At 34.2% G+C, this 20451-nt stretch overlaps 3 protein-coding genes across 6 annotated transcripts; 2 read left to right on the top strand and 1 right to left on the bottom strand.

Moving 5' to 3' along the window:
- Positions 1-967: 967 nt before the first annotated feature.
- On the bottom strand, positions 968-2857 carry cep19 (centrosomal protein 19). The gene is made up of 2 exons (XM_079412790.1): positions 2574-2857; positions 968-1434 (listed from the first exon to the last, which is right to left on the bottom strand). The coding sequence occupies exons 1-2, from the start codon at positions 2701-2703 to the stop codon at positions 1076-1078; spliced, it is 489 nt and encodes a 162-aa protein (XP_079268916.1). The 5' UTR covers positions 2704-2857; the 3' UTR covers positions 968-1075.
- A 152-nt stretch (positions 2858-3009) lies between these two features.
- Positions 3010-6620, top strand: pigx (phosphatidylinositol glycan anchor biosynthesis, class X). 2 transcript variants are annotated; one of them, XM_079412751.1, is made up of 6 exons: positions 3010-3113; positions 3214-3286; positions 4708-4840; positions 4950-5142; positions 5231-5331; positions 6311-6620. In XM_079412751.1, exons 1-6 carry the CDS (start codon positions 3053-3055, stop codon positions 6446-6448), a joined length of 699 nt encoding a protein of 232 aa, XP_079268877.1. In that variant the 5' UTR covers positions 3010-3052; the 3' UTR covers positions 6449-6620. The 2 variants fall into 2 exon arrangements, with proteins under 2 accessions (XP_079268877.1, XP_079268878.1); XM_079412752.1 differs by having other exon boundaries at positions 3013-3113; positions 3217-3286.
- A 1008-nt stretch (positions 6621-7628) lies between these two features.
- On the top strand, positions 7629-18548 carry LOC306867621 (serine/threonine-protein kinase PAK 2-like). Of its 3 annotated transcripts, none has more exons than XM_079413387.1 (15): positions 7629-7856; positions 8917-9187; positions 10317-10423; positions 11334-11481; positions 11569-11600; positions 12226-12345; positions 13762-13900; positions 13986-14049; positions 14125-14173; positions 14253-14365; positions 15639-15756; positions 15856-15955; positions 16835-17031; positions 17114-17251; positions 17345-18548. In XM_079413387.1, the coding sequence occupies exons 2-15, from the start codon at positions 9004-9006 to the stop codon at positions 17429-17431; spliced, it is 1596 nt and encodes a 531-aa protein (XP_079269513.1). In that variant the 5' UTR covers positions 7629-7856; positions 8917-9003; the 3' UTR covers positions 17432-18548. The 3 variants fall into 3 exon arrangements, with proteins under 3 accessions (XP_079269513.1, XP_079269515.1, XP_079269514.1); XM_079413389.1 differs by having other exon boundaries at positions 9028-9187; positions 17345-18479; XM_079413388.1 differs by lacking the exon at positions 7629-7856 and having other exon boundaries at positions 8886-9187; positions 17345-18479.
- The last annotated feature ends 1903 nt before the right edge of the window (positions 18549-20451 follow it).

The following is a 20451-nucleotide window of genomic DNA, read 5'->3' as shown; positions in this document are numbered from 1 at the left end:
ATTTTCCATAAAAGATGTTTACATATAGTCCACAAGATAAACAAACAGCTGAAATTATTAAAATAACCACATTCAAAAGTTTGGGAACCCTTGGTTCTTAATACTGTGTGTGGTTACCTGGATGATCTACGACTGTTATTTTGTTTTGTGATGGTTGTTCATAAGTCCCTTGTTTGTTCTGAACAGTTCAACTGAGCACTGTTCTTCAGAAAAATCCTCCAGGTCCTGCAGATTCCTCAGTTCTCCAGCATCTTTTGCATATTTGAACCCTTTCCAGCAGTAACTGTATGATTTTGAGATCCACCTTTTCACGCTGAGGATGATTGAGGGACTCAAACACAACAATTAAAAAAGGTTCAAACATTCACTGATGCTCCTGAAGGAAACACGATGCATTAAGAGCCGGGGGGTGACAACTTTTGAACACGATTGAAGGGGGTTAATTGAATAATTTCAGCCATTTTTTTGTCTTGTGGACTATATGTAAACATCTTTCATGTAAGATATCTTACTCAGGACAGTACTAAATAAAAAATAACATGCATTTTGTATGATCTCTCTTATTTTGTTAAAATTATTCACATTTTCACAGATTCGACAAGGGGTCTTTCGCATGCAACTCTGTTTATATATATATATATATATATATACACACATATATTCACATACACATATTCATTAACATATATATTTTATTTCTCTTATCTTTTAATTAATTTAAATGTATTTTAGTGTGTTTTGTTTTAGTTGATGTTTGTATGACTAAAAGTTGATAATATAAAAAAAAAAAAATTCACATAACATTTGAAGAACAAACTTGTAAAAAAAATGTTGAGGCTTAAGGTTTTAATGTCCTCCATTCTTTATATTTATTAAATTAAATATTAAAGTATTTTTAATATTATCGATGCTATTTTATTCAAAAGAATCAAAGGGATAAGACCAAAAAAACAAAACAATAAACCAAGTGTAGCATAGAGGAAGTGACCTTAAAACAACATGTAGCAGCAAATGTATAGTTCATCATCAGATGTCAACAGAAGCCCCATAATGCACCAGTTCTCCATCTGATCCTCTAAAACTCCTCATCGGACTGCTCTTCATCCCAGCTGCACGTCTCTCGCACGCTGTTTTCTGGAAACTTCACCTCCAGATCGTACACGAAGTCCGGATCCTCCTTGTGTTTGCGGTTGCGCTCGAACAGCTCGTCCATCTGGGCCTTCCTGCGGTTCAGCTCGTCATCGCTCAGTTTATTCAGATCCTCGTCGTAGGGGTCAGACACCCGTCGGGCGGCGAGACTCTCCTCCAGACTGAGACCCTTCAGATGATCTCGCAGTATGAGGTGAAGCCTTTCCAGCTGAGCCAAAGAAACCGACTCCAGATACACGCTGTGACGCACGTGATGCTTCAGTCTCTCCGCTGCTCGACTGCAGTCTAGAAACAGGGTGTAATACTTCATATTCATACTCATTAAAGCAATAGCTCAGCCAGAAATAAAACTGCTCATCCTCAGGCTATCCGAGATCTAGATGAGTTTGTTTCTTCATCAGATCTGGAGAATGTAGCATTGCATTACTTGCTCACCAATGGAAGTGAATGGGTGCCGTCAGAATGAGAGCTGATAAAAACACCACAGTAATACACACCACTCCAGTCCATCAGTTAACATCTTGGGAAGACAAAAGCTGAAACACATCCATCATTAAGACGTTTTCAACTAAAACACAATAACGCTTCCTCCAGTGAATCAGGAGAGAAATCAAGCCGCGTTTACCACCCTCTAAACAAATATGTGGCTGGATTTTGATGTGAGAGACAACAGCAGATGCACGTTTTCACTGCAGGAAGCGTTATTATGGACTCATATGTGTCCCTGGAGCACAAAACCAGTCTTAAGTCACTGGGGTATATAGCCAACAATACTTCAAACTAAAATTATTTTATGCCAAAAATCATTAGGATATTAAGTAAATATCATGTTCCATGAAGATATTTTGTAAATTTACTACCATAAATATATCAGTGATTAGTAATATGCATTGCTAAGAACTTCATTTGAACAACTTTAAAGGAGATTTTCTCAATATTTAGATTTTTTTGCTCCCTCAGATTCCAGATTTTCATATAGTTGTATCTCAGACAAATATTGTGCTATCATAACAAACCATACATCAATGGAGATATTATTTATTCAGCTTTCAGATGATGTATAAATCTCAATTTTAAAAAAACTGACCCTTATGACAGGTTTTGTGGTCCAGGGTCAGATATTTTAACCTGAAGTGATGGTTTGAAGTTAAAAACATTTTAATAATGGATTTGTTTTGAACAAACATGCAGCTTTTGTCTTAAAATGGACTGCAGTGGTGTGGATTATTGTGATGTTTTATCAGCTGTTTGGACTCATTCTGACGGCACCCATTCACTTCCATTGCTGAGACACTGATGCAGACACATTTATACAAACCTGAAGAAGAAACACACTCATCCTGATCTCAGATGACCTGAAGGTGAGGATATTTTCAGTGAACTGCTCCATACGAGGTTTGATGGCCGCTCTGAAACAGACTCACCTGAATACTGAGAGAAGTTCCTCACAGGTATGACTCTTTTCCTCATCTTGCTGCTGTTTTTATTCTCATATATGAGGATGATGGAAGGAGGAATGAATTTGACTCCACATCGCTTGGCTATTATGGACATTTTCACTGCAGAAACAAACCAGAAATAATGTCCATAAAGAGTTTAGCTATCTGGCTAGCTAGTACCGTAACCATAGCAACAGTGAGATATTTCACGCAAAGACTACCGGAATGTTTACTAATCGCTTGATTCGCGCCGGTTTCCTCACATTTAACACAATGCACGCTTTCGTAAATAAACCAGCTACTGAGCCTAAAACAAGTTGTTGTGGTCGTTTAGCGCAGGTTTCTCTTCGCTGTTTTGAGGGAGTTTCGCGCGCGACGCTTCTCAGCGCCCTCTGCCGGAAGTTGGAACGGCTTCATCAGACCCGGAAGTGAAGCCGGGATCACAACACGAGCGCGGGTCGAACATGCTTAGGCTTTATTTATTAACTGTTTTGTGTTTTATCCGTCATGGGAATTCCAAAGAAGGTATTTGCGATGCTAAACGTGCTTGATTTATTATTAGTTAGCAATTTGACACAAATAAACGTCATATTTTTGTATTTATCCTAATTATTTCCCCATTCAGCAGATTGTTTTCCTTCTGAATGGTTGAAGTCGGTGTCGATGTCTGTGGAGATTTCCCAAGCAGGATTTCACAGGTCTCCTCTTGCTCTGCATCTGTTTATTTATGTTTATGCTGTTTTATAATATATTTTTAATTTATAATAGAAATAGCAAAGTTCATAATTGTCTTTAAGTAATATATTTGTAATACTATAGTATGAACAAATTTACTGTAACACACACACACACACTATATTGGCAAAAGTATTGGCACCCCCTTCTAATGAACAGGTTTGACTACTTTAGTAATTTCTATGAGTATGTTTAAGCATATAATGATATTCTAGGGAATTGTGTGCTTCTAATTTTATAGCAACAGTTTGGACAGAACCCTTTTCTATTCTAACATGACAGTGTCTCTGTGTATAAGACACGGTTCAAAAAGACATGATTGATTGAGTCAGTGAGGAAGAGCTTGACTGGTCTACAGAAAGACAAGCCCTGATCTCAGCTGAACTCCTCTGGTGTGACTTTATATGCAGACCCTGAGCCAAAAACTCATCACCAAACACCAATGAATTGTAGAGACACTATATGGACAAAAGTATTGGCACCCCCTTCTTTGAAACAGAAAAAGGCACTAACAAAGATGGAAGCATAAATTGTATTTCCATCTCTGTTGCAACAGTTTTGGACGTGTCTAAAATGACATTACCCTTATGTACAGGTCATTGGTGTTTGGTGATGAGTTTTTGGCTCAAGGTCTGCATATAAAGTCACACCAGAGGTGTTCAGCTGGGATCAGGACTTGGTTTTCTGCAGATCATTCAAGTTCTTCCACACTGACTCAATCAATCATGTCTGAACCGTGCCTTATACACAGAGACACTGTCATGTTAGAATAGAAAAGGGTTCTGTCCAAACTGTTGCTATAAAATCAGAAGCACACAATTCCCTAGAATATCATTATATGCTTTAACATTAAGATTTGTTCTCATAGAAATTACTAAAATAGTCAAACCGGTGACCCAATACTTTTGGCAATATAATGTACTTATAAGACATTGTTATATAATATATAACAATCAATATTTTGATTTTATTTTTATTAATATTATTAATATATATATAATAGCAAATTCAAAACATTTTATGTTTTAATAAAATGTATATTCATAATAATATTATTTGTAGTAATTAATTTTATATACTATAATATAAGTATAACAACATTTTAACATGAAGGTATGTTATATATATATTTATGACAGTAATTATACTATATACACTACGATTATTAATAATAAAATACCATATGATACATATTAATATTTTTATGTAATTTTATATTTATAATAAAATATTATTTTATGTAATGTATAACAAATATTTAGATTTATTATTATTATTACATATATATATATATATATATATATATATATATATATATATATATATATCGTGTTTATTTATGTTTATGGTGTTTTGATGGTTAAATATGATGTTTGGTTTCTAGAGATCTTCAATACAGAGTTCAGTGGAGCGAAACAGATCATGATGTCCAAGCTTTACTAGTCCAGAAGCTGCCCAGTGGAGTTTATATGGACGAATATCAGCTGGAAACACTGAGACGCGACACGGGTTTGGAGGTCAACATTGTGTTCTGTTCATTTCATACCGGTTCATGTTGAAATGCAACATATATGGTGTCCATTTTTAAATATTGCATGAGCTAATCACTGTTTTATTGTTTTGTAGGTTCTCCTGGACTCAAAGGTTGATCTGGAAGCTCCAGAGTATCTGTCCTCTGGGTTCACGGCGCTGGTTTTTCTCTCAGGAAAGCAGGAGGCCGTGGTTCCCGTTCACGGCCGATATCACCGACCGTCAGACTCCAGCAAGCGAGTGAAAGTAGACCTCGAGTCGCCCAGACTGCTCCTCAGATCAGACCAGTGTGAGACACTGCAGACAAGCTCAGTGAATGAATCAAACCTGGTCTGTCTGCTGACTTCAGTGTGTTTCTGTGCTTCTCTGAATCATAGGCCGGACACTGAGTCCTGATTTACGTCGTGCAGTGGCTGATGCTCCCTGTACCTTCAGCAACCACAGCATCTGCTCCTGGATGGAGATCCTGGATCTAGAGGTAATGCTTATAAAGCCTGCATATTTTCAAATATTATATAATAATACATGTGTATTGTTAATAAATGATATTTTAATATAATGCAATATGTGTCATAATAATATGATTTAGAGTAATATTTGATGTATTACATAATAATAGTAATGTTTATAATTTTATCTTATTTATGAAAACATTAAATGTTTAATATAATAATAATATATCATTGCAAAGTTCATACATATTGTAAATGTAATATATGTAGTATTATTACTTATAATGATAATAGTTTCTATAAAAATGTACAGTATAATAAAAATACATAGTTTAATATAGGCTAATGTAATATCAATATTAATATGTATTAAAGCAATGTTCAGACATACTTTAATGTAAATTATATGTAGTATTATTTATAATGACATATTATATAATATATAATAATAGTATAATATAATTTTTATTTAGAATAGTAAATAGTAGGCCTTAACAATATTATAGCAAGGTTCATGTATATTTTTAATATGCACAATTTACTGTATAAATATAACACATAAATATACTGTTTATATATATATATGATAGTAATATGTATAACAATATTATTATTCATAATAAAATACCATATTATACATAAAAATAATATTCTTATATAATTTTATATTTATAATAGCATTACTTATAATACAATGTTATTTTATATAATATAACAAATATTTAGATTTAATATTATTAATATTTATATGTAATATATATCATTACAAAGTTATTTATTAATAAAGAATATTTATTATAGCAAACTTCATGCATGTTTTAATAAATTGTATATTTATAATACATTTATTTATAATTATATACGTTTGATAATATAACAATAACAAATATTTAAATATAGTTTTATATTTATACTAACATTGATACAGATTATAGCTAAGTTAATGCAGTGTTATTGGTCTTGTGTGTGTGTGTGTGTGTGTGTGTGTGTGTGTGTGTGTTTGAGGATAATGCTGGAGTGAGTCTGGAGATCCCGGTTGGTGATTCGTCGATGATCATCACCGTGTGTGTCGGTACTGTACTGACGGCTGTACTGAGCTGTGTTTATCTGCTCAGAAACATCTGGAAGCACGGCAGCTTTTGATCACAGACCATCACAGTCTGACGGACCACAAACAGTGTCAGTGATAGAAGAAACCCTGATACAGCTAGATGAGTGGTTTAGAGAAATGTGCATGAATGAATATGATGTTATAGTGGATTAATAATAATGTATTACTGTGATTGTAAATAAAGCTGAATGTTTCTTTGTTTATAAAAAAATATATGCTGCGTCTGTCGGTTATTACATCAATGAAATAAAATTAAATATATAAAATTAGATATTTTAAATAAATGTATAATTATTAGTATTAAGATTATTTCTATTTTACACACACACATATATACAGTGCCCTCCATAAGTATTGGAACAGTAAAGACAAAATTGCAAGACATTTACAAATATGATTAAAAGATGAATATGAGACAAAACTACAGAATGTCACATTTTATTATTAGCCGTTTCAACACATACATGTTTTACCAAATAAAAAGAACAGCACTTTTAGATGGATTAAGATTAAAATATTGATATATAATCATAATTGAATATGTGTGTGCGCGTATGTATACAATTCCAAAGTATTGAATATTTAAATAATATAAATCCTTTAAAATAAGTATAATCCTTAATATTATAAAGTTTATATAATACATTCAGATTAAAAGTAATGTATATATTCTTAACACCAATATATTATGTCATATTAATAATTATAATATATTTAATATTTATAAGTAACAATTTTGAAATTTAAATAATTTATAAAATATTGATACATGATCAGAATTGAATGTGTGTGCAATATTAATAATTATAATATATTTAATATTTATAAGTAACCATTTTAAGATACAAAATACCTCATTTATAAAATATTGATACATATATAATCATAACTGAATGTGTGTGCGCGTATGTATACACTTCCAAACTATCAAATATTATTAAATAATATAAATCCTTTAAATGTATAATCCTTAATATTAACGCATTAATGTTCATATAACACATACAGATTAAAAGTAATATATATATATATATATTCTTATCAACAATATATGAATTACGCATTATTAATAATATTCAGAAATATAAGTAATATATACATGTTAATTGCAATAAATCAATAATTCCTATTAAAAGTAATTCTGGAATTTAATTGGATCGCCGGACTTTTATTTTGTCGCTCGTTTCTCCAGAATCCCGTCGCACCGGAAACAGTCTCTGGCTGTTTGCTGCAGGCGAGGGCAGAAAGAGACGCTGCTGAGCGCCTCCTCTTCCCCAAACCAGCACAAAAACTACCAAAAATAAAGCGCTAGGCAGCCGATAACGGCGCAGAGACCTTCGGACGGGGCTTGCGCGTCGCCTCAGGCCTCTCCCCGGACAGAGCAGCTCCTCCGCGGCCCGCTGGAGCGAGTCAGGCTGAAGTTTGAGCTCCGCTTCACAGGTGAGCCGCGACTAAAGCCGAGCTTCTCCGGCCGCGTCCCGAACCCTGGCGTGCCGCCTACCTAGACAGCAGCTGCGCGCCGGGGGCCTCTGTCAGTGCTGTCTATGTAGGGCTCGTGTTTGGATCGGGTTTCTCTCTCTGTGTGTCGCTTCTGCTCAAGCCAGATAAAAACAACAGCACTGTGTCAGCAAATATAATAATTAACCTCTGCTAATGAACTAATTATTATTATTAATAGTAATAAGTTATTATTACTCTTAGGACAGATATTATTAATTTACTTTGACATTATTTTTTATGTTAATTAAGCATCAAATGGCAATGATTGTTGTGAAATCATCTTGAATATTCTTTGTGCAGAATATAATTTCTTTAAAGCAGTTTCCTATTAATCATAATTTATTTAATTGTAGTCGTTTATTATTGTTAATTTTATTGATTTATTCTGACATCATTTTCATGATAATTAAGCGTAAAATGGTTATGATGGTCCTAAAAATCACTTTAATATTTAAAAAAAATATTATTTAATTTAATATGTATTTTTATTATTATTATTTAATAGTAATAGTATAAATTATAATTAATCTTAGGACAATTATTAATTTATTCTGACATTATTTTCATTATAATTAAGCATAAGTTTATTGTGATTCTAAAAATTGCAAAATATATTCTTATTTAATTAAATCTAAAATTGCAATAATGAAAAAATATAGTTTCTTATCTTTCCATTAATATTAATTTAGTTATTATTTTCAAGATGAGTATGAAATTGCAATTTCTTGTTTTATTTATTTGTTTTACATACAGAGTTATTATTTTTCACGGACTAAACTAAAAATAAATTAATAAATGAAATAAGTAGTTAATTACTTGAAATAAATGTATTCGTATTTAACTGCAATTTCATAGTTAATGAACATGATAGTATATAAGTTTCATATAAAGCAGCAGGAGTGAACGGCTGCAGTGTTTCTGATGCGTTTGTTTGTCGCTGATGGTGTTTGTTCGTCTGCGTGGCTCATCTCTCCGTTGTGCTTCCCTTCTGCTCCTGCAGCTCTAACTCCTCCTTTTCTTTATCTCCACCTGCAAACGTTCTCCTCCACCCACTCCTCCTTTCTTTCCTTTCTGCTCGCGCCGGACCATGTGTGATAATGGGGATCTGGAGGACAAGCCGCCTGCGCCGCCCGTCAGGATGAGCAGCACCATCTTCAGCGGCGGTGGGAAGGATGCGCTGGCCGCCAACCACAGCTCCAAGCCCCTGCCCTCCGTGCCCGAGGAGCGCAAGCGCAACAAGATCATCTCCATCTTCTCCGGAGCCGAGAAGGGTGCGTACCGATCGCTTCACACACACCGAACCCGGCCGCAAGCTGCTCGTCGAGCTCCAGACAGAGCCGTCAGATGCGAGAACTGATCTGTGTGTGAAAACACTGCTTCTTTCTCTAAGAGCAGTTTATTTATTCATTTGTTTGTTTCATATACAGGGCTGCTATCTAAAACTAAATTACAAGTGTTAAGTAATATTATTTTAACGTTTATTGTTATTTTATAGTATTATTTTAATTCAGTTTGTTGCCAAACTGATGTTTTTTAGTTTAAAGTGAATTATTACTTTTTTACAAATTAATCAAAACAGATGTGTTTAAAAGTAATAAAAATGACAAACACAACAAAATTCATTAAACCTTAACAAAATTTGAAATGAAAATGGAAAATATAAAAATGAATAGTAATTAATACATTTAAGAATTACTAACATAGTATTAATAATAGTATATTAATCACAGTAAAATAACAAATTAATTGTGTAAACCACAATTATTATAGTAAAACTAAAAAAGTATTACTTGAAATAAAATAAATGTTAGCTGAAACAAAAAATATTTAAGAAAAAAACTTTTTCTAAAAAGCTATATATATATATATATATAAGACGTTTAATAAGGAAAAATGAATAAAAATGTAAAAGCACAAATTTGCTTAAACTTTTAAAATTAAATTTAAAACAAAAAAAATGCATAAAAAAATAAATATACAAAATATTAACAAAACAATATATATATCAAGGATACTGTGTTGCCCACACCAGTGTTGATTGTTTACATTATTGAAATTGTATATGAACATTTCCCACATAGTTGTTCCTGGTTTTCACTAAATGTCTTATCTGTACTTCTGAAAATGTAATTGTCACACCGCTGCAGTTCAGCAAACTGAACAAGATGCTTAAAAATGCACCTAAATTCCTCAGCGTTTGAACTTATACAGTTGATATGAAAATCAGTAGTTGTAAGTTTGTCGTCTGCAGAGCCGCAGAGGGTTTGGTTTTGACTCTGTGTGGTTTGTTACTGTACATGTGGAGATGCATCGCCTCGTTTCACACCCGGGTTTCAGAGTGAAGCATGGTGTGTTGGGTTATGATTGTGATAATGAGAGCCTGTATGTGTCGCGTGACAGGCGGCCGGAGGAAAGACCGAGATAAAGAGCGTCCGGAGATCTCTCCGCCGTCAGACTTCGAGCACACCATTCACGTGGGGTTCGACGCCGTTACCGGAGAGTTCACGGTAAGACTGAAGATACCTCAACTTCATTTCAAATTATTCTGTTCATTTTTATAACTAATTAAATTAATGTAAAGTTATGCGTATCTGTATTCATCTATTTATAAGATGTAAGTAGCAAAAATAATGTATATTATTTTATATATGTATATGTACATTGTTTCATATATATATATATATATATATATATATATATATATATATTTATATTTATATTTAGTAGCTTATATTTTGTTAAAATTATTTTATAATAATTAACAAAAACATTTTTATAATTTAATGTTACCAGAAAATACTTTTAAAGTTTTTTTTTTTCTTTGCTATTGAATATTAAACTGAAGGATTTTATATAGTTGTTACTGTAATGTTGGATAATGTTGATTTTTAATTGTATATTTAAATATATATATATTTTTTTTTTCTTATTGTAGCTTGCACTGTTATGAAAACTTTACTAATAAGTATTTAAAATAATTTTAAATAATGTAACCAATATAAAAGCAATTTATTAGAATTTTATTAGAGTCCTATCAAACATTAAACGTATTTTATTTGATTATTAAGAAGTTAAAGAATTAAGAAGATTATTTATTTGATCAGTTTCAAAGTGTATATTGAAGCAAAATAGTAATAATAAATAAAAAATGTACAATTGAAGTAAAACAATGTTTTTATTTTTTATTTTGGAACTTGACACAATGCATAATTTACACTTTTTGACCAAATATCATAACCTAATGTATAGCAGAAATGATGCATAGCTGAAACCTGGTGTAATAAAAGAGTAAATGAAACAAAACTTAAAATATCGGCCACATGCTGGTCGTTTCCAGCCGTTATCAAAGGTCAGTACGGATATATAATGCCTCGGTGGCTGTGAGCGGATCTGGTTCAGGTTAAATCTGTCTCTCAGGGGATGCCGGAGCAGTGGGCGCGGTTACTGCAGACCTCCAACATCACCAAATCAGAGCAGAAGAAGAACCCGCAGGCCGTCCTCGACGTGCTCAAGTTCTACGACTCGACGGGAAATGGCCGGCAGAAGTACCTCAGCTTCTCCTCAGGTGGGCTGGACGACTTGCGCACTCATGCTAACCTTACAGGATCGGTCGTGTCGTACTGACCACTTTTCTCTATTTGTTTGTGTATAGAGAAGGACGGATTTCCCTCTGGTGAACAATCGGTACGTGAATCAGTGGCATTTAGTATTATTGAGATACTCGTTATTGTTTTTAATTTTCTATTTCCCAATTTTATTTTAAAGTTTAAGTGACTTTAACTTATTTTAAGTTATTTAAACTTATTTAACCATTAAGCTTGTTTTTTATTTACAAATTTTATTTGTTTCTATAGGCTTTATTAGTTTTTATTTCAGTTTTAGTCATTTTAATGCATAAGTAAAACTAAATTAAATGTTGCTTTGGCAACTAGCTGAAATAGTTAATTAATGTTGAACTAGATTTTATTTTCAATTTTCGCAGTTTTAGTTAGTTAAAATTGTTTTTGTAATTTTTATTAAGTTTATTTATTTGTTTTATGCAATTTTATTTTAAGTAAAACATTTGATTATTTTAGTTTATCTTAGTACTTGAACTAAAAACAATGTTAAGGCAACTAATAAAATAAAATGAATAAAAATTTCATGAATTTTTTCATGAAAAACTTATTTCTGTGTCAGTTAACATTTGTTTTATTTCAAGTAACGAAACCCTTTTTCTAGTTTTCGTTAACATCAAAAACAGTGACTAAACCAGCTCAAGCTCGTTTCTGGATAATAATTGCGCTGCTTTCTTTCTCTAAAACCAAAGCCTGTGAAAAAATCACCCGAGCCCTCGTCTCCAATCAAAACGGTGGATGACGATGAAGACGACGACGATGAAGAGACGCCACCACCTGTTGTTGCACCACGGCCAGAACACACCAAGAGCGTGAGTAACCTTTACTAAATTCTTAAAAGTGATGATATAATAATATTTTTAATGTTTTTTTGTTTATGTCTGTTTAGTTAAACAATAGCTTTGTTATGGGAATTTTGGGATATTGCATCAAAAATGCTGGATGGCAATGCCATGATGTGCTTAAAAGCTAGTACTACTGAGATGCTATTATTTCTGTTTATTTTTAGAATTATAAAAAATATGTGTTATATATATATATATATATATATATATATATATATATATATATATATATATGTGTAGTTTTTTTTAATTTTTTTTATTATTATTTTTTTAAAGCATAAAAACCACTAGGTGGAAATGCCAGGATGCACTTAAAATCTTAATAAAAAACTAAAAACTTTTCATCTGGTAGTATTGAGATACTATGGATTTAATTTTTTTTTTTTTTTTTAAAGATATTGCATAAAACGAATGTTGAAAAATGTCAATCAAACTGAAAATGTCAGGGACTTTTTGTTGTAATTTTTAGTAATTTTTTGTTCTTTTAAAATTCAGTGTTTCTGTAAAAAAAAAAATGGGGTTGTATGAACAGTAATACTGATTAGATACTATGCTACAAATTCTACTACTAAGAACAATATAAAAGGCTTGCCTGTAGCTCAAATAGTAGAGCATGGCGCTAGCAACGCCAAGGTCATGGGTTCGATTCCCAGGGAAAGCAAGAACTGATAAAATGTAAAAACTGTAACTTGAATGCAATGTAAGTCGCTTTGGATAAAAGCGTCTGCTAAATGCATAAATGTAATGTAAATATAAAATTGTTGAATTTATGCTGGATTCATGAATATTAATCAGGTTGTGCGCGTTCGATCGAGCTGATTTGCTGAAATCAAAACAGGGATAAGTTCTTAAAACTTGAAGAATTCCACAGGAACTCCGTTATTTTGATATTGTTTACATGCAGCGTTTCAATTCCTCATGGTGGACTCTCTCGCTCTCTCTCTTTGTATTTGTGTGAAACAAAGCAACGGCGAGTTGTGCTTCACACTAGAGTTTACGGGAATCCATTGAGATGAACTGAAAAATATCACAGATTGCTTGACGGAGAGTGAAACTCTGAAGCACTCAGTCAGAGTCTTCGGCGAAAATATATCTGTGCTTAACTTATACATAGCCTCCAACTCACATAAGATTTTTTTAGTCAGTGGCTAATATTAGACATCATTTAGTCGCCCAGAGTGAAGATTGAGTCGCATATGCGAGTGATTTCTTCTCATTGTAGAGGTTTGTGTTTTAGTACAACTAAATGAAAATTAGAATTGACTTCACAAGTAGCTGAAACCAAAAAAGTAATGCTTATTTTATTTCAAGTAACAAAAATAAATTTTTTCATTTAAATTTCTTTTGCTCCCAGTTAACTGTGAATAACCCTTGTTATTTCAGGTATATACTCGACCATCGGTCATCGACCCCCTCCCTCCTCCAGTGACGTCTCCGGACAGCGAGGTTGCATTGAAGCCTGGCGACCGACAGAGAGCCAAAAAGGGCAAGATGACGGACGAGGAGATCATGGACAAGCTCCGTACGTCGCCGTATAAGAAGTTCTTTGTGCAATTTCACTACTTTGCGAGATTCTAACCACATGTCCTCTATTTGTTCTCCGACAGGAACTATAGTCAGTATTGGAGATCCAAAAAAGAAATATACACGATACGAGAAGATTGGACAAGGGTAGGTCCCGCAATTCTTCACAACGTGTTATTGTTTCGTTAATGGATGGAGATCAATAACTGCATCTTTCCACAGAGCTTCGGGAACAGTGTTCACTGCCATCGACGTTGCTACTGGGCAGGAGGTAATGTAAGAGAGCGAAATGGATTCATTGCTGTTCCTTTTTCCCAGTTTCGTCATCTCAATGCGTTTCTGTCCCTCAGGTGGCCATCAAACAGATCAACCTGCAAAAGCAGCCCAAGAAAGAGCTTATCATCAACGAAATTCTCGTCATGAAGGAACTGAAGAATCCAAACATTGTCAACTACTTAGACAGGTAACCGCTCTTCCAGAAACAAAATCGTTTGTTAATTTTGTGAACTTGGCCTTCACTTCCAGGTCAGGAATTTGCAACTTTACCTTAATAATGGAATACCACTTAACATTTTTAGGCAAATTTTGAGATATTGCAGCTTAAAATCTGTGTAAAACTTTAGAAGTGTATATTTTCTGTCTGATAAGACGACATGCGCAGAAACTATGATGTAAACGTGTTAACGTACATTAATACATTCCTCAGTGCACAACAAACTTGCATGATATTGCCTCAACAGAATGTGTGATTGGAAAACTGGCCTAACCAGTGCACAAATCTCGTTGCACACCATCTAGAAGGTTGTTTTAGTCATTCTAAAATGCACAAATGCAAGATAACACAACAGTGTTTATTATTGTGTTTTGTCTGTAATTTAACTTTTGCAATTCTTTCCAAAAGTAATCTCTTATGATGGAAAAAGAGCACAAGTGTTTTGCAGAATCTTCCATATTTATTGACACTTAGCACCAGTTTGAGCACATGGTTTATTCGAAAAAGTTTCATGCGATATTCCAGTGTAATTATTATTATTTTTTGTTAAATTCGTAACTTTGGTTGCAAAACTAGCTGATGATACCATGAAGGTAAGATTAATTGTGAAAATGTTTTATGCAATATTCCAATTTTTCACACAAGTTAATTTGTAAATTTCAATGGAAATGCTAAATAGGGTTAAAAATGTAAATTGTGCAAATGCAATATTCCAGTTTTTGCACAAAATAAATTTGTGTTCTTTGATGGAAACATAGCTACAAGATGCCATGAAGCTTTAAAAGTGTTAATTGTGCGTGTTTTATGCAATATTCCAATTTCTGCACAAATTAAATTTATATCTTTGGTTCGAAACGCATCTAATGGTGCCATGAAGGTTTGAGTGTTAATTGTGCAAATGTTTTGTGCAATATTCAAACTCTTTTGAGTAGTTAAATTTGTAACTTTTGATGGAAACAGCTAATGATTCCATTAAGGTTTGAGTGTTAATTGTAAATTTTGTATGCAATATTCAAATTTTTTGTTTAATTGATAACTTTCAGTGGAAACATAGCTGTTTATGCCATTGAATTTCTAACTTGGAAACATATGTAAAGATGCCATGAAGGTTTACGAGTGTTAATTGTGTAATTTTTTTTATGCTATATATTCCAGTTTTTTGCACAAGTTTAATTTATAACTTTTAATGGAAACAGCTAATGATGCCATGAAGATTTACGAATTTTAATTATCTCTGCTACAGTTTTCTGGTAGGTGAGGAGCTGTTTGTCGTGATGGAGTACTTGGCTGGTGGCTCGCTCACGGATGTCGTAACCGAGACATGCATGGACGAGGCCCAGATCGCCGCTGTATGCCGAGAGGTGCGTTGAAGTCTAAGCATCCCAGGCCTTTTATGTTTTAACAGGAAGTAACCCTGTCTCTTAACTAATGATCTTCCTCTTGTCTGTTATATCACACAGTGTTTGCAGGCACTGGAGTTTCTGCACGCTAATCAGGTCATTCATCGAGACATCAAGAGTGACAACGTGCTTCTGGGAATGGACGGTTCTGTCAAGCTCAGTACGTTCTTGCTTCTGCGTGCAAACGCTCTGGGTTTTACGAGTGGAAACAGACTGAAGCGTGAAGTTCAGTTAGATCGCAGCACAAAGATGTTGATTGTGGTTAGGCGCAAAATCTTTGAAAGGTGCCTTCACACTTGGTTCTCTGAGAACCAGATGCAGTATGCGTCATGTTTGGTTTGGTTTAACTGCTCGTTCTGAACAGTTGAGCTCTTCTGAGCCAAAACTTGATGACTATAAAGAAACTACAAGTAAACCGTTCCAACAATAGACGTTCAAGTGAAATAAAGTGTTTGGTTTTCACCCAACAGCACTTATTTGAAGAAGTTTCAATAGTGTTTTGATGTAATCTGATAACATTTAGTCAACGCTGTTTATCGCAGCCAACAGCATTTTCATTATCTCAATGTTTCTTCTGAAGTTTTGCACCCTAGACATGCAGTCTGAATCAAACTAGCCCACATTAAAATCCATAATTGACATTAGTCAGGGTAGATGCCAAGTTTTAGACACTAAATAAAACGAGGCTTTGAATGGGCCTTATTCGGGAAAAAACTAACTGTGTAAATCGATCATGAAACATAGTTTGGTTTACTTAACTGTGATTTTATGAACAATTTGGACTTGTTTTATGAATGGGACCCATTACATCTTGAGGTCTTGGGTTACGTTACATTTTTTTATTCTAGTTTTTAAAGTCTACTGGAATTGTTTTAGAGTTGTATTTTTGGCGTCTACAATTCTCACATCCTGATTGTCATTGGGGTTAAAAATGGCATCTAATGCGACTGAGGTCCATACATTCCAGTTAAGTCGTCATTTGAAATTAAACAAACCAGGAAATGTCTCTAAACCATCTTTTTCATCTCCTATTCTACAGCGGACTTTGGATTCTGTGCCCAGATCACTCCTGAACAGAATAAGAGGAGCACCATGGTGGGAACGCCATATTGGATGGCTCCGGAAGTCGTGACGCGCAAAGCCTACGGACCCAAAGTCGACATCTGGTCCTTGGGTATCATGGCTATCGAGATGGTGGAAGGAGAGCCGCCGTACCTCAACGAGAATCCACTGAGGGTACGTTGGTATCATTGGTTCTCCAAAAAGTTAGCGATGTGACGATTACAGAAACTAAACTCCCAAACTCTTTCCTCCTCAGGCGCTCTACCTGATTGCCACCAATGGGACTCCAGAGTTGCAAAGTCCTGAAAAGTTGTCGCCCATCTTCCGAGACTTCCTGAGTCGATGTCTCGAGATGGACGTGGAGAAGAGGGGTGGAAGCAAAGAGCTTTTGCAGGTAAACCAGTTAGCAACAAATTTTAGCGATTTAAGGAATAATAGCATGACTTGTGTGAACTTGTTCGTTGATCAATCCTGCTGTCGTCTTCAGCATCCCTTCCTGAAGTTGGCCAAGCCTCTCTCGAGTCTCACTCCTCTGATTTTGGCCTCCAAGGATGCTATGAAGAACAACCGCTAGCTGTGCCCGCGAGCGCAGCGAACTGCTGAACACTCTCGAAATCTGTGCCAGGTTTTTTTTTACCAGTGTGTCAACAACATATCAGTGTTGCCAAAACTTCAAGCATTTAATTTGGGTCTTTGCCTGTTTTTAAACCTGTATTGACCGCTGTGGTGTTGGGGGCATTAGATGTTCTCCTCGTCCTCCTGCTCTCGTTAGATTCTTGTGGGACTTTGTCTGTGTTTTATGTATGAACTCTTCCACTCTTTGGCTTCTCTAGACCTCATATGTTCCATAATTGGTGACCAGAATCAATTATGGTGATTTCAAATCCAGCTGGAGATCTTTTGTTAGTTTCTGTAGCCAGAATCACGGCTGAAAACTGTGTAGCCTACTCCTGTTCTTGACTCGAAGGGAAGAGCACCTTACCGATACACACCAACTGCAAGCAGTGAATGATTTTTGTAGTCACTTGTGCCTTTTGTTGTTGTTCCAGCAAACACCTTTATACTCTGTCTGAAGGGGCAGGTTCTTGCCATTGAACTTCCTCTAACCTGAGACGAAACTTTCATGTGATGAAATGTGTATATGATGTACTTCGAAGAAGCGTAGCATTTGAGTTGATGTAGTTAACCAAAAGCAGGATGCGTAGATAGGTGTATGTTTGTGTACATGAACACTTTTCTTGTTGTTTTAATAACTAACGGTTTATAAAGTAAATGCAGTTGTCGAGAAGTCACAATGTAAGAACTGATAACTATTTTTATGCTTTCCAGTCACTTGCTTTGCAAGTAAAAGCCGGATTCCTGCAAATTTCTGTGAACAATACAGTCATTGCAACATTGTGTACATCTCTTGTTCTTCATTAAAAGAGGACTTGAAACTTGAGATTAGAATAAACTCTCTAGGGGGGAATTTTTACAGTCTGTTTGAACCTTGTCATGAGTTAATGTGGTCATTCCTGTTGTGCAGTGATATTTGAGCTCTTTCACTTACATTACAGCACATACTTGTTCATGTTTGCATGTTTTACCATGAAAATATATTCCACTTCCTGGTGGTTGATAGCATTATGGACCATTTGTTAGTTGCATGCTCACAAACTCACTTGTGTTAAAAATGATTTCTGTACACAGTTAAATATATATTTTTTGTCAAGTCACCTTTATTTATAAAGTGCTTTTAACAATACAGATCCTGCCACAGTATCAAATAGGAAAATCAATAATGTCAATAATGCAAAAGGACAATAGTAAACACTCAATTTACAGCTAAATTTGTCTAATTTATTAAAATATTACAGGGGCATGAAAAATTACTGCATAGATAAATACATTTTAATGTTAACAATCCATTCCAACATTTCTATTGGTTTAAATGGGTCCGAATGTCACGTGTTTAGACATAAATAGTGTCTTTACTTTTAATATGTATTTTACACTTGCCAAAAAAGTTACTTAACAGTATAAAATACAACACAGTACATTTGAGTTATGTTTTGTTTTTAATTTTTTGTTTGGTTTTAATTTAAATTTTCTTTACCGCCACTAAAATTCAAACCTCAACGGTCGCGAGGACGGCGGGAGTCACCACAGGATGGCGAAGATGATAATTAGCGATTATTTCTGTAAAAAGTGGGCAATTCTTATTTCGAATACACTTCTGAACGAAATTCTAACGTGATTTAAGTGATTTGGCGTCGAAATCAGCGTTTGGTTGGATATGACGGGTATCTGAAGATTGCCATCTTGTCGGTAAGTATCTGAAGGTTTTACGTTTGGTCGAAAACTGAACTAATTACGTTTTAAGTTAAAGTTAAAATGATTTATGTTAAACAAAGGCAATTGCTTCGGTTTTCAGTTTTATTTTATAAAAACATAATTCATTCTAGGCTCGAATGATGGTGCGTAACGTTAGGCCAAAAGACGTGACTAGCCTTTAGGCTAACACAAGTGTAACGATTTAGTACTTCATCATTTCAATTAAAGAATAGTGCCTTTATTACAAGAAGATAAGTTATTTTAATCGTGACCATGCTCGCCAAATCAGATTTTATATCGACGTCTTGATTAAGATTGTCTTTACTGAGCTCGAATTCATGATTAAGGTAACAAAGTTCTCCAAATAGGTCCACTTTTCTAAATTAAATTGGACTTTTCTTTGCTTTTGTTTATGTGAACTGATTAGTTTTTAACACGTGTCAGTATAGTTTCGAGATCTAACGTTATTAGATTTGAAACGCACTTAAGTGACCACACAAGACCAAACATCTTTCTACGTATTTTCTTGGTAAAATACAGTATTTTAGTGTGCTTTTCTTCATTTTTGTTTATTACAGCAGGCTTTATGGGGTTATTAACTGTCAAATGTTTAATAGCAAATAGAAGTTGATATTAGTCAACAACTGTAGATCTTGAGCTGTCAACTCAAATCCTTCTGTTTGTGAAAACCAATCATATTAAGTAAAAAAAAAAATAAGGATTTTTGAAAAGGTTCAGTTATGCAAAATCAAAGTGAAAAATACTGTAACATATTAACTAGTATGATAAACAGTGTGGCATATAATGTTAAATGCTTGATATGGAGCGCCACCGGATGATTAAATACCAAACCCTCAGCCCAAAAACGATTTTCTCCAAAGATAACTTCACTTTTTCAGTTTTAATAACTATTTGTAGTTCTGGGACTCCAGTGTTTAAGTCTGTAGACATTTTATGCTGTACCAGTTGTCTTTGTATATTTGTTGATTATTTTTTTCTCTTTGCAAAGGGGAAGCAGCCCATTGGGACGTTGAGGGGTCTGTTAAAAGTGAGTATTTTAGGCTTAGTCAGCTTTTTAAAATGTTGACTATTTAGTTTAATTTAAAAGCTGTTAAATCACAAAATGTCCCGGGGAAAAAGATGCTACCATGCGAGCATTGGTGGTTCAGTGGTAGAATTCTCGCCTGCCACGCGGGAGGCCCGGGTTCGATTCCCGGCCAATGCAGCGGCTTCTTTTGAAGATATTTTACGCACTTAAGCACCAATGCTTTTATTTTAAAG

The sequence above is a fragment of the Barbus barbus genome, assembly GCF_936440315.1.
Source record: "Barbus barbus genome assembly, chromosome: 49".
NCBI classification, from domain to species: domain Eukaryota; kingdom Metazoa; phylum Chordata; class Actinopteri; order Cypriniformes; family Cyprinidae; genus Barbus; species Barbus barbus.
Note: the sequence above shows the minus strand (reverse complement) of the source record. Positions and strands in the feature narration are given on the sequence as shown.